General features: G+C 37.5%; 1 protein-coding gene across 1 annotated transcript; it reads right to left on the minus strand.

The window, feature by feature from the left end:
* Positions 1 to 315: 315 nt before the first annotated feature.
* On the minus strand, positions 316 to 14,491 carry LOC127225962 (sperm acrosome membrane-associated protein 1). The gene is made up of 7 exons (XM_051189661.1): positions 14,188 to 14,491; positions 8,712 to 8,768; positions 6,370 to 6,471; positions 5,285 to 5,391; positions 4,182 to 4,317; positions 1,089 to 1,209; positions 316 to 560 (listed from the first exon to the last, which is right to left on the minus strand). Exons 1-7 carry the CDS (start codon positions 14,402 to 14,404, stop codon positions 404 to 406), a joined length of 897 nt encoding a protein of 298 aa, XP_051045618.1. The 5' UTR covers positions 14,405 to 14,491; the 3' UTR covers positions 316 to 403.
* Between the last annotated feature and the right edge of the window lie 629 nt (positions 14,492 to 15,120).

Here is a 15,120-nt window from a genome sequence, read left to right on the forward strand (position 1 = left end):
GATTATGAAGTATGATTTACTTTAGTGGTTCAATCTATTTCTCCCAGGTTGGAGAAAGCTTACTTTCCAAGGAAACTTCTACATTATATTTTTCTTATTTATGACAGAAAAGGCAAATGATCTCACAAGTGACCAAAGTGATCAGAAATTATTTGTATATACATTTATAGAAGTGACCTCAAGCTGTTATCTGAAACAGTAAATACCAAGAACTATTTAAACGAGAATTAGGCAATTGTTCTAGAGAGCTGGACTGAACCAACAGCGCTGCCGCACATGCATTAGAGCCATGGAGGTAAACTCAACCCAACATCATTGAAGTATTTCAGTATATATTTTATTTTTATAATAATGAATCTGATATGCTCTAATTGTCTTTGGTTTCTCATATGTCATCCATACATCATTCATTCCATTCGCTTAAAGCATCATCTTCATGTACAGGTATATCTGCTGGTGACTGCTCAAGAGAAGTTGAATCTTTGTACCTCATAGAACTCAGCTCAGAGTGCATCTCAGTAGTTGAGGCTTTCGCCCCCCAGAAGGATTTTACTGCCGCCCTGGTGGAAAAGGCAAAAATAAAAACAAAGGCCACAATAAAAAGACAAAAACAAAACTAGACAAGGTTCATATTTACATCTCGATTATATAGACATGCCCTTTATTCACAGTTCAACTTCACATGGAAATAATCCATCTGCACTGTAATTGATGAACCCTTAGATTTGCTGGGTATAATACACATACAGGCTTTTTCTTTTTTTCATTTAAGTGAATTGGGATGTTACAATAGCAAAGTTTTAAAGCAGTGAGAGCTATGGTTAAATGGTAAAAGTATTCTTTTTTGTTTTTCTTTTTAAACAACTGTCTTGTAAAATACACATCTGAAAGCTCTCCCACTGCTGCAAAATAAGTCATGATGTTGTTTTAAAAGCATCCACATACAACCTGGGGTAGCCTGAAAGAGGATGGCATCAAGATACATAGAGGAGACACCATGGGGCAGCAATCTGGGCTTCACTGCAAATGGGTGGAGATTGAGGACAAGGTCAATCAAAGACGACAGTGAATCCCTGCCATTCACCTACCAATTTATGATGATGAAGATCAATACGAAGATCACAAATATGCAGATAATGACTCCTATGGTCAGCACAAAAACTAAAACTGCATCAGTGTCTGGTCTGCTTATTCTTCTCATCTGCAGTTCTAAAAGTAGAGAGACACATATGATGATTGCTACTGGCAATTGGCAGGGAGTGGCTATCTAAATAAATCATTCCTGTAAGCATTATTTTGTGGATATGTTTTCTCTGAGATAAATATAAGAGTAACTTCAATAGGGTAGGGGTATGCCTAGTATCCTAACAAACTGAGAGAGAACTTTCCCAAAGTGACTATCCTGGCTATGTTTCTTGGATTTCTCCCAGGTTTCAGCCTACCTATTCATTTCCAAGTGACTTATTTTGGTAATCTGAAATTTTTTACTTTTGACACAGTGTGATTTACTCAACGTTACTTTTTATTGTTCTGAGTCATGGCTAAGAAACCTTGCCTACTACTGAATCATGAGTTCTGCCATTTCCTCCTTAATGCTTCACAGACTTAAGTTTTATGCTTAGGATTATGATATAGCTCTGGTTTTTAAAATATAAGATTGGGTTTGACATTCATTGTTCTCCATACAATATTCACACACTACTCCTGAGTCAGACATTTCCTTTCTGAAAATAAGGCTGTTAAGAAAGCAGAGCTGGTCTACAGTATGTGTAATAGCATCAGTATGCTATAAAGTGGTGAAGACACAGCTTATGTCTATATTATATATTTTGTGAATGTGCTGGCTTTCTTATGGTTCTTTTATTCCCCACATTCTAAACCCACACACAAAAAATCCATACAGAAAAGGGCCACTGGACTAAATACTGTATTATACCGGTAAGTATAACAAAGACCAGGGTGATTTAACAATTTGTATAAACTATGATCTGACTATTTTAACATTTTAACTTAACATGTACCACTCTGTGAGAAGTGATCTCCTGCATAGCAATCACATGGATAGGTTCCTATCTTCTTAATGTCATGGATTATAACCATCTTTTCTCAGTAGTCATATAGTATAAATGCAATTTGGTGATCCTCCCTTTAAACAGTCTTGAGTACAACTGCAAAGGTGCATTTATATTTTTATTTCAATATTGTCAGATTAAGAAATATTTTTAGTGATTTTGATTTGTAGAACGTGGGGTATTTTTAAAACAGAGAGACAATGTTTAGGACTGGGTTCTGAAGATAAATGCAAAATTAGTTTGTTTTATTCACTAGCACCCAATTTCAGCCAAGAGAGGATAGAGTAAAGGGTATTGGGATTTCCACTCCTGAGAACAGTAATCTTGCATTACTTGTACATCTAACTTTCTTACGAAGGCTGAATTTCCTCTTAAAATTTTCTAAGAAAAACTTAATGAAGTTAAAACTAATGAAAAATGGGTTGAATATAAATACTTAATGTTTTAGATAAAGATCACTTATATATACATTAGTTTCTTATCACTACCAAAGCAAGAATTTTGTGTCTATGCTCTAACTTTTAGCTTACACATTAGCAGGTAAATGTTCCTTTCTAAATGTGAAAAGTGCTAACTACTGAAAGGTACCTGTTAGTGGCCAGGCAGTGAGGACCAAATCTACAAATGGCCAGATACCTATTATCATAAACTATGGTAAGTTGAGTATGTTTATAAAGTTTGATGGTCCTTCAGTCTTCTCGTGCTTTTCTCAATAGTTAGTTGCTACTGGAGTTATCTTTTTTATGATGACTCATCATAGTGGTTATTAGCTTCTACCTTGAAAATGTTTTGTAAGTTGCCATCTAAAAGCACACCAAGAAAGTTTAACTAGTAAATATTCATTTTTCAAACCTCTCCAAAATCCTTTGCTGCTTATTTTCATTTCAATAAAGAACACTGCATGGCATGGCACACCAGACTGCAACAAAAGCTTTTTAGACTCAGAAATAGCTTCAAGAAATACACAGACCCACTTAAAGTTAGCTATCACTTTTAGAATGCTTATATATAATAATAATGCTTATATTCTCTGAGAATAAAAGGCTCTAGAATCTTTTAATGACATAATGGCCAATTTGACTGTCAACTGGACTACATCTGGAATCAACTAAAACTCAAGCAGGTGATCACACCTGTGAGGGATTTTTTTCTTTATTGGATCATTTGAGTGGAAAGACTCATCCTAAATCTGGGCCACACCTTCTAGTAGCAGTTAATATAAAATGCTATGGAAGAGGGAAGCTTTTGCTTTTGCCTGCTTGTTCTCACTCTTGTTGGCAAGTTCATCTATCCTGCTGCTGAGGCATGTTTTTGATGGTACTTCAATTTAGTTGGAAGATCAGGTGAGGCATCCAGACTCATGGACTGAACAACTACTGGATTACTGGTCTTCCATAGGGAGAAAGCCACCTGAACCATAGCCTGTAAACCACTTTACTAAATCGCCCCTATAATATTCATTCTATCAGTTCTGTTCCTTCAGAGCATCTTAACACAAGTGAGTTCTTAAAAGAACTTGTGACCAGATACTCCTATCAACAAAGATAGCAACATTAAATATGGTTCAGAGCAATTAAACCCAAGGAAATAGTTACCTGGACATAGAGAAGACACAGGTTAATCTGAATGAATATGGACATATATTGTATTTCTCAGGAGAGACAATTTCTAGTATATAAAGTTGTATTCAAGAATAGATCACGAACTTTAATACCGAATCTTCAAAAACATAATCCAAAACCAGGCATGATAGCACTTAACTTTAATTCCAGCACTCCAAAGCAGAGATAGACAGTTCTATGTCTGCACATGGGAAGAGAGCATCACATCTCATTAAAGACTGTTATGAGCCACCTTTGAGTACAGAGAATTGTGCTCAGGACCTCTGGAAGAGCAGCCAGTGCCCTGAACTGTTGAACCATCTCGAGCTCCAGGACTGGGTTTTAGAGGAACAGTTCATCTGATAACTCACGTGCCAGTTCCACACAGATCTACTAAATCAGAAGCTCGGGTACAGCTGGTAGAAATTTATATTTTAAAAAGTCCATCAGGCAGTTTCCTCGAAGTGAGTTTGAGATACAAGCAAACCAAACACTGCTGGACACTTACCAGTTGTTGTATAGACTGTGAACCTAATAGATGCTACTATTTCATTATTATCCAGGGTGTCACACTCGAAAGCCATGGGATGAAGTTCTCTTTGTACTTCTAGGACTGCTGAATCATTTGCAAGTATCACAGGTTGCTATTAAAAACAAAATCACAAGCAAAAACAAAATGTAAGAATAGTCTTGACTGGGTTCACTGATTGCTAATGGAGACAGTGAAAAGACACACAGGCCACTTTGGATAACCAGCAAACATCAAGAGGTTGACAGAGTGAGGAAGCATCCCTCTAACAAAAGCAGAACTGCTTACTCAGCCTAGTGTGAGACTAATTGCTCATACATGATTTAGTCAGATAATCAAACAACCCTGTTGACTATGGACAGTACTTTCTGTGGTAGTGTGTTTTTGTCACCATGACACAAGTTAGGGTCATCTGGCAAGAGGGAACCTGAGTTGAGACAATACCTCTAACTGACCTATCAGCTATTCTGTGGGGCATTTTCTTGATTGATGACTGATGTGAGAGGCCCCAGGTTACCCCTGGGCAGGAGATAGTCATGGCATGTATAAGAAAGCAGGATGAGCAAGTATGGTTCTGCTGCAGGTCCTGCGCTGGTTTCCCTCAGTGATGAACTGTCATGTGGAATAAACTATTCAATAAACCATTTCCTCCCCAGTTCAGTTGTTAAGTGTCTAATCACAGTGACAGAAAAGCAAACTAAGACACTTTCTATAACTCATTTACTATCAGTAAAATGACACCACTACTTATTTTTAAAGAAGTTTATAGATTTGTTTTATAACAAAGGTGTATTTATAACACCTTTAATTAATGTTAAGTATTATTTATCATGCCATGTCTTATAAACCAGTAAGAATCTTGATTCCAAAACAGAATACAATATAAAATGTGTGAATTTAAGTTGTGATTATAGATGACCCTAAGATATATGTATTTTTAGTCTGACAAAATTGAATTCCAATAATATAATAAATTTATATGATTTTAACTCCATTTTTACAAATTGCTTTCATAAGTCATTATAACTAGATACAAATGTTATCAGCTACCAAAAACACAAGATTATTCAGTCATTACTTACTTGGTCTGACTTTAGAAGCTTCCACATATATTTGAAACGATTTACAGGAGATATATGAACACACGATAGTCTAACATTTTCAAGATTTTCAGAAATTGGTTTTCCCCCTGAAAAAGAAGAAAAAACAGACAAATATCACTGGGCAAAAATTGCTTTATCTGGCCATATTCCTTTTTATCAACAATTTTTAATTATATCAACTAATAAGTATACCATCAACCAAGAGAAATAACACTATCATGGCAGAGTATACATTATATACATGCATCCACGTCCATGTACATTATACATAATATGAGGATTGGACGATCTATGATAAGCCAAATTTCTAGTTTCTCCAGTTGAATAAAACAGATCCAAAGTTATGAAATCTACTGAAGATCTCCGAGAAGATAACAAAAGGTCAGGTTAGAATCCAGATCTCAAATCCTATCTCCCTACAGTGGTAAATAACACTACTGTAAGGAAAATTTTGTATTGTCTGGGGACTTTCTCATATGCCACACTATTGTAAAAAGCCCCCCCCCCCGAAGTCAATTTGATACCGAGGTCACTGGATCTTGTAATTGAGAGTCTGATTATAGAGAAATCATCAAAAGAAGCAGGTGAGGAGAAACCAGTGCTCTTCATCTGAATGCAGAAAAAGTATAGAAGAGAAGGCATTCAACATAGTGATATATTACTTTGAACTTGATTATCTGCCGTGGCTTCTAATTTGGGGTTATGAAACCTCATTAGAAAAAAACATAATTTGATATAAAGAGCTCCAAGTTCCAAATTTTAGGTTTCCTAATCTACAGATAAAATGTCATGGCCACAGCATCAGAAGTGTTTCACTCCAGAGCCGGCTCAAACACAGACCCCAGGCACAATGAAGCGCCACCACACCATAGACTCTACACATCACTGAAATGTACATCAAAAGCAAGCCTACTTGGAGCTCTAACAGTCTAGAGAGGGGGGTATTTAGTTATTTCATTATTTATTTTTATCAGTTGATTGTCTCCTTGTACTCAGTAGTAGGTTGAGGTTAAAGATAGTTCCCCAGCATTAACGCTCTTTCTGTAAATATGGATTCAACTCACAGCCACAGTCAACAGGTCCACGGCATTCTTCCACACGAACTATACACTTGGATTCTCCTCCAGGGCATCCATTGGTTAGAATAACTTCTCTGATACCAACACCTTAAGTCAGAGAAATTAACAAATGTTTAAATAAAAATAATTGCAAAGGGTCTTTCCTCCCATTCAAGTCTGTATTTTCTTTAATTTAGTTCTGAGAATGTTCTCTTAATTTTGGAAATTAAAATTCTAAATTCAGTATGAAAACATATAGCGCTTTTGTAGACTCCCCCACTCCATTTATTTCTTAAAACAGTATTTCCCCCAAGAAAGTTTCATAAGACACTGATTGCTATTCCCATCAGGAAAAGTAATCTATGCTCACTTGCACATTTTAAAACATTACAATAAAGCAAAAAGGATCTCTTTAGAAGTTTTTTGAAATTTTTAGTATGCTAACAAATATACTACTATGCATCATTTTTACTGACTAAAATATAAAATTTTTAATTTCAATATCTTTGAAATCAGAACTCAATATAATTGTGCATGTTTTAAATTGATAGAATTTTCCCCTTTGAGAGTACAAAAATATTCTTCCTATAACATATAAAATCAGATTTGCTACAATACCTAGGCTTACACAAATTTATTTGATCATGGAACTTTTCAGGTTTGGGGTTGGAGCTTCTGAAATAAATTCCAAAGTCCTATTTTACCATAAGATGCTTTTCAGTATCTGTATTGATAAAGTATCTCTATTAAGTACAGATGGGATAAACTATTTACTACAACTCTATTTCCAGCAATATACTCTTTCTGAATCTGCTCCACATTTTTTTTTAGCAAGAAATCAAATCATTATTAGCTGATCCTAGAATGGTTCGCAACCATAGCCTGTAATGAGATGTATAACAGGCTAAGCAGAGTCTCCCTTTATCTTCCCTGATGGAGTCCCCTCTTTGGCCCCTAACAAGGTATTAATCATAAGCCCATCCAAGGAAAGGAAAAGCTGAAGATGACAGGTGGCTAATATACTTAAGAGTTCATGCAAGTCAATTGTAGATCTTTCTAAAATGCAGACTCTGACCCAGCCTTGGAAAAGTCTGCATCCTATATTTCTAGCACGTTCCTTGGTGTTACTACATTTTTGAGGGATAGGAAAGTGGACCCTGCAAGATCAGGGAAGGGAAGGCTGGAGATTACTGGGGTTATTATAAAAATAAGTCTACTGTGGAAATTCTCAAGCAGCAGCAACAACAAAAGATAAATTACAACTAAACACTCTCAGGCTGTCATGATTCCTGTCATTTTGGTGCCACTACAAAGCTAAGGCCAGAACCCCATTTTAGGCTGATTAGAAAAAAGTGACTTCCAGGAACTGGGAGGATGGGTGTGTGAAGAACTACTGTCTACTGGGTATGAGGTTTTAGTTTGGCTACTAAAATTATTCCATGGATAGTGTTAGGGCCACTGAACTGTATACTTGAAAGTGGTTAAATGGTGACTTTTATGTTATGTATATTTTAGCACCCACATAAAAAACTGTCAGTTTTGGCAATTCATTTACAGAACCTAGAAAGAAGTTTGATTTAGATGTGTACAGACTAGAATATTATCACAGTCATGTTTCCAACTAAGGATAAGTAATTTAATTTGTTAATTATCTATTGTCTTCTCATCATGATGATTCCTGGCAATGGTTATAGAAATCAAGGGACATCCAGCACTAGCAAGATCAGCTTCCTCGTGAATTAATCAGAACTTCAAAGTCTTAGGCCTACCCATAGTCCTAGGTTGTTAAAAATCTCTGGGTTAATCCAGCAATTTTAACATATTTAGGGTAGCTGTTTAAGAAACATTGGTCTGTCTATATAGCAAATGTTGTTTGAATCCCAATTCTACATAGGAGATTTTGTTTAAAATTTCTGTTCTTAGAATGGACCAATGTCATGTTCTTTCACCATTATTCATCTTGCAAAGCTAACATCTCTTTTCTCTAAAATATAATGTACAACTAGAGAAATGGGATATTTGTAATAGTCTGTTGCAAATAAGCTTATTTTTTTGGCAGGTTTGCGAAAGTAGTGTGGGAAGGCATCTGTTAGATGCACTGAAGATATCTCATCTTTGAACATCTGTGAAGCAGAATTTTAGTTTAGTAAATATAGCTTACATGCAAAAATACCCCAAACCTGAAAATATACCTTTTAAAGCAATTACCTAGTGTTGTGTGTAAATGATAGTAATAGGCATATAAAGCAAGGGATGAAAACAGTATAAGTAGTACAGAGATTACAATAGTTGGCATTTGATCTAGGTCGAAATAATGACAGGTTATTCCTTTGGTCTGTGCTACTTACCACATGTGACTGTGCACATTCCGAATTCTACTTCTTTGACTACTGTTCTGTTCTGAACTAAACATAAAGTTAAAAAAAATTATTTAACCATATGAAAATGTTTATAAGTGACAAACATATTACTTGGGAGGTGAAGGGTACAAGTAATTGTCATATGAGCAATAGAAGATTTTTAAAAAATATTCTATTAAACCAGGAAAGCAAAGTTGCTCCTTAAATAGGCACAGATATTACCATTCTAAATCAAAAGAAGCCGAAACCTTTAAGGACAGTCATTAAGTTAGAAATAACTTAAGGTCTGCTTTTGAATCGTGTATGTAACACAGAGCTTTTCTTTTTGTTAGCTAATACACAGTGAATTAAAATCCAACTGGGAAAATATAGCATCACCCTCCCTGTGGAGTGGGGAGGGGAATGGGATGGGGGGGTGGTTGGGGGGAAGAGAAGGGAGAGAGAGAGGGAGGGAGAGAGGGAGGAAGACAGGGAGAGGGAACTGGGATCGATATGTAAAATTAAAATAAATAGACATGAGTCTTTGAACTATAGGAACAACTTTTAAATATTCTCTATTTCCTATAAGGATGGTAAAAGAAATAAACTAGTACAAAACAATTTACATCTCCAAATAAGTCTTCATACCAAGTGTGTATCAAAAGTTAAACTTACAAATAGAATAGATTCCATTTATTCAGTTTGCAGGTTTGGATGGCAGATTTCGGTATTTCTAAAAATCCATTCCCATGTTTTATCTAGCAGGTTAATCTATAATATATGCAGTTTATTATATAATTATTTGCATATATAATAACTCGAGAAGCTTAGTAGTCTTGGTTCTCAATTATATTTTCTTTTGACTTTCCTTGTATGATTTGGTAGTTGTGTTTTGGGAACAAAATCTTGCTACACAGCACAGACTGGCCTTGAACTCAGTGGTCTTCTTGTTTTGGCTTCTCTAGGATTACAGGTATGAGCTAATCATTCCAAAGTTTAGCCTGAGTGCCTAAAGCTATAATATGTAACCAAGTCTTCAAAAACACAGATTAAGACTCAAATCTCAACAGGAAAAAAAAATGCAGAATGGGCTGCTAAAGGAGAATGTTAAAAGGCATTGAATCTCTAAGCCACAAATTACACAGAAAGCACATCCAACTTGAAGTCCAAATCACTGCTTCTGCCACTAATATGCTGTTGAAATTTGAGTGAGGCAGCTCAATTCTGTCAGACCTAGTTAACCCTGTGTAAAAATTGCAAAGTGTGTCTTACTTGATATTTAAAATTGAATGAAGTGGTGTAGGAAAACATTCCATAAACTGCTTAGGACTGTGTACCCACTTAAGACACAATAGTTAATACAGTTCAAACTCATTTTGTAGTTATTAATTTCATATTCTATTTTTTCTATTTTTCAATATTGTGAAACATTAATAGTTTCACAAACACTTTATTCTGTATTTGAAGCATCAAATCCAGGACTGTGAATACTGAGCAGGCATGGGATACAGATAATTAAGTCAACATTGACTTTGTTAAATGACTTGAACTAACATGATGATCAATTTGAATTGACATTTTAATACTTGGAATGCTTGAATAATTTCAGATGGCATATTATGAGGTACAAGCTGAAAGCTGAACCTGAGCATAAAAGCATGCGTAAGAAAATGACTACTGGACCACTTAGGAACCATCAGTCAGCCAGTTCCATTATGCACTACTAATGGTACTAGGGAAAAATAAGCAAGTTCCTTCTTACTTGAGTTTCCTCAGAGGGGGGAAAGAAGGACAAGGAGATGGAACCAGACAACTTCCAAAGATTCTTTTAACTTTGTCCTTTGGTCATTTAGACACTTTATAAAACTGTAAATCCTAAAATGATGGCTCAAGAAAATGATACATAGCTAAACTTCCATGTGTCATTTGTCAGTTTCTCACCAACTAACAATATATCAAATGAAAAAAGTCTGAGTATCAATACATCATTAAGTCCACTGGTTGACGTCAATGTGGAAGTAATAATGTGTCAAAGATCTATGTCTTCAACATTTTATTAATAACTTGTTAGAAAAAAAAACCCTTGGTAACATGCAGAATGAATCTTGGGTCCTGAAAATAAGCCTGTTGATAAGTTTGGAGGCTTATTGGGGGGAGGGAGAGAACAGCCAAATTTAACAAAATGAAACTTCATATGAAATTAAATCCTATGGGTTGAATTCTCAACTGTCCAAAATATTGTGTGGTATGTCATTAGTAAAAACCACCAATGAGCTCAACAGTGAGTTCCAAAGGAGGCAAGAATGTGGCAAGGGTTCCTAAAGCCTTCCGGAGTCTTGCCCAGAGCCTGTGGGCAATCATTTGCTCTACAGGATAACTAGTGACACACATCATCAGGATGCATCTGAGACCCTGAAACTATTTCTTGAGGGGGTGTAAGGTTGATATTTCAGGATTTTATTCTTTCTTAGATTGAAGGACATATTTTTCACTTTATTTTTATTGCACTACTGGCTATTAATTAACTCAGGGTCTCAAATATCCTTCCCCTGCTCCTCATTTTGTTTTTGAGACAGGTTTCTTTTCCTTTCTTTGTTTCTTAACTTTTGAGACAGGGTTTCTTTGTGTAACTGTTCTAGCTGTCCTGGAACTTGCTTTGTATGTTTTTGTAGACAGGGCAGGCCTCAAACTCACAGGGATCCACCTGCCTCTGCCTCCCCAGTGCTGGGATTACAGGCACATGCCACCACTACACCAGCTGAGACAGGTTTCTTTAAGTCACCTAGGGGGTCCTTGAATTCACTTTATGTACCAAATTGTCCTTGAGTTTGCAATACTATTGCCTCAGACTCTAAAGTAGCTGGGATATAGTCCTATGCCACCAGAATCAACCACAGTTGTAGTTTAATAAAGTAAACTGATTTATTATTCACTATGTATATGTCTAGTGGGCCCTTTAATAAGTCTGAGCATATTGATATAGAATGTTTATATTATAAAAGATATATAAGGCAGATAGAAGAGATCAACTATCCTAACATACTCTGATATTTCTTTTATCTTCAAACATTGTTATTTCATCATAGGTCACCAATATTTCCAACTATATTAAAAACCCTAAAATTATCAAATTGAAGACTGCTTGGAATTGTCTAGAAAGATGAGCAGTTGTGAAGTAAGCCAAAGCTCTGAGGTCACTACTACTTTCTATCTCTCCAGCTTCTTTTTTCTCAGGAACACAGGACACATCTCTAGAGGCACCCTCTTCTGCACTCACCAGAAATGAACAAAGCTAGGGTTTGGCAACTGGGCTTTTTTGTTTGTATTGTTTGTGCTTGTTGATGATGACCAAGGGGAAATTGATAAGTAAAACCTTTCACAATAAGTAAACAATGATGAACAGAGACAGCAATATAACAGTTAAGGTAAAACAATTAGTTACATAATCAAAACATGGCACCCTGGATGAATAGTCTGGATTTTCTCTTAATAAGTAGACATGGAGTTTCGTAAAGATGAAAACATGTGGTACATCTTCCAAGGGAAAGGGCCTCCTCCTGAAATATTCTACTATAAAGCCCTGAATCATCTTGTTTTCCTGAAATCACAAGGACAATATTCTTTCTTTATTCCTGTTTATATATCGAATTAACTTGACAAGATTTGTAAGTGGATAAATCATGACAGCAGGTCTCTATGTGGGGACTCAAAGAAAATAGATGATGTTGACATGAATAAAACTCATTGACTAATCTTCCAATTGTTTACAAATCTAAAACTGTAAATGCTTTGCAATTATACAGCAAAAATGGCATTCTCTGCAAAGAACTGTGTGCTTTTCCTATCTTTCAGAAGTATTATGTTTTGACAATAGCGAAAAAAGAACCACAGTAATGATGAACCAGACTCTGTGAGAGAGGCTGCATTTGAATTTCTGTGGTGGATACACTGCAGATTCATGTTGAACAGTTAAGAATTTAGGGTGTATTCAAATTATTTGCCCAGTTTAGAGTGTGTACAACTTCACTGGTAGAACGCCCAAAAACAAGATTGAAATTTCTACTGAAGCTTCTCACAGTGTTCTTACCAGCCCTTAATTTGTGAACTATCTGGAAGCAGAATTAAAAGAAAAGCAAGTAAAGAAAAGAAAAATACACCAGCTAGTAAATGATGATGACAATTTTTATAGATCCACTAGGCTATCAGGATCATGCAAATTTGCCAAGGTCCTGAAATGTTCATGTATCTATCACCTCTGTTTACAGTTCTGGGCTCTTAGTCCCCCAGGAAAAAGCACTTAGACATGAAAGCATATATCTAAAATTCCAAAGGACATGTGAACTCTCAGGAGCCCATGCATGTAGAAAGAAAAGTGCTATGAGATTAAGTGCACTAAATTTTTGAATCTGAATGTAAGGGATTACAAATCCCTCACCAGGATTTCACCTCTACATTGTTTGGCACTTCACAGCTACAATTCTCCCTTGACTATTTTAATATTAAAACTGTTACTCAAAGAACCTAAGTCTCTTCTGTAGTCCTTTCTTTCTTACAGTTACAAAATCAAAGAGCTCTTCGAGATCTCTGTAAAGTTGCCAAGGTAGGGTCCCCAATAATCTCAGAGAGTCAATTTCTTTCTGATACTGAGAGTCATTGTCATCAGGAAATAAAAGGATGGCAGGTGCAGCACCGATGCCATAGGTACAGATTGAGAAGACACAAGAAAAACAAAGATATCAAGGAAATGCTTGCCAACTTGCCACTGACCTATCAGCGCATGAGTTACTCGTGAACATGTGCAACTGTTTGTAAGCTACTATTGTTTGAGCCAGGAGTACAAGCTAAGTTTACAGAGCCAAACACAGGTTTGTTTCAATTTCTCATGTTTTAACACATCATCACCCAACTGCATCATGACTTGGGTCCTTTCATTTTCTACAGCCTCGGTCCTTTGAAGGGCAAACACTACAGGGCCTGATGCCAGGGTGCTGAGGGCTGCACCAAGATTATGGCAGATTTGGGGCAGTTTTGTCAGCATATTCATTTAGATATGTCACAAGAAAAGGAATCCTGACTTCCCTTGAGTTCCCATCTCAAGAATAGGAAAGGAAGAGGGTGTCAAGCATTTTGGAAATTAAAAAATAAAACGAGCAAGATGACTGCAGAGTAAAACCACACACACACACACACACACACACACACAATTCCTTATGATGAGCAGGCACCTTATTTCTTAAAAATGCGATTTCTTTCTTGTAAAGTATTTCTACAGCATTTTCAATATCCGTGCTTATTTTCCTGGAGCCCTAGACATTAGCACCTTGTTTTTTAAAGGTTATGGATGCACAGCGTGGGTTAACTCGGGGCTGATGTGTAATGCCCAAAAAACTCTACAGAAGGTGACACTGATTAATTCTTTTCTGAGGAAAGGGTGGGCTTCTGCCCTCTTCAGGGACCTTCGCGCCCAGGGAGCCACTGCCCTCACCCTCTTCCTCGGCCTCGGCCGGGGCCTCGTTCTCTGGCACATCGGTGTCGTTCTCGGCCTCCTCATCAGTATCGCTCTCGCCCTCGCCCTCCCGGGCCACGCCGCCGGGTTCCTGGATCGCGGTGACATTCGCTGCCTGCGAGGCCTGCAGGCCCACCAGGAGCAGCCAGCCCATGGCCAGCAGCTTGGCGGGGCAGCCCGCGCCCCGGGCGCGCATGCTTCTCGGCCTCACGGCCGCCCAACGCACAGTCGCAGCCCAGGCTCTGGAGGAGAGGTGCTTCGAACAGAGGCCACGAGGCACCACGCTGCGCTGCGAAGCCCAGCCTGCCTGGCGACCATTGAGGCGTCATCACACGTCACCCCGTTCGAGACCTGGACTACAGACGCAGGACCTGGGCCAGAGAACCCAGCTAGGAATGCTCATGGGAGAAGGGGGAGGGAGTGGGGGCGGAGTGTGCAGAAAGGGGTCAGAGTGCATGGGGGGGAGAGTGCAGGGCTTCCGGCTCCACTTCCGGTCACCCTTACTCCCCAAGCAAGCACATGTGGATGGTCGTCTTCATGCACTGTTCTGCATCTGTTCCTGATGTCAGCTGCTTCGGTTTCTTTATTCATGTAGTCTCCCACCAAAGACCTTGGACATCTTGCTTCTTCCTTTCATCCAAGACATTACATTTTTCATACTTCCTAGGCTTAGGTGTTCAGAACTAGACTCTGCCCACACTTCATGTGACTTGGTTTCAAAATCCTCTGTCCTTAACATCCAAATTAGACTCACTGCAGTTTTTTAAAGTATGAGGCATCCACAGCTGCAGGCAGGACTGATATGCTGAGAATTTTGTAAATGTGTTTACCTTTTACACTGTGGCAGGGAAGGGAAACAGGTTAAATTGTCAACTTATTGTCCCATTGAATTTTTGGACACCTAATTGGGAT

This window comes from Phodopus roborovskii, unplaced genomic scaffold (assembly GCF_943737965.1).
Source record: "Phodopus roborovskii unplaced genomic scaffold, PHOROB, whole genome shotgun sequence".
In the NCBI taxonomy this organism is placed as follows: Eukaryota; Metazoa; Chordata; class Mammalia; order Rodentia; family Cricetidae; genus Phodopus; species Phodopus roborovskii.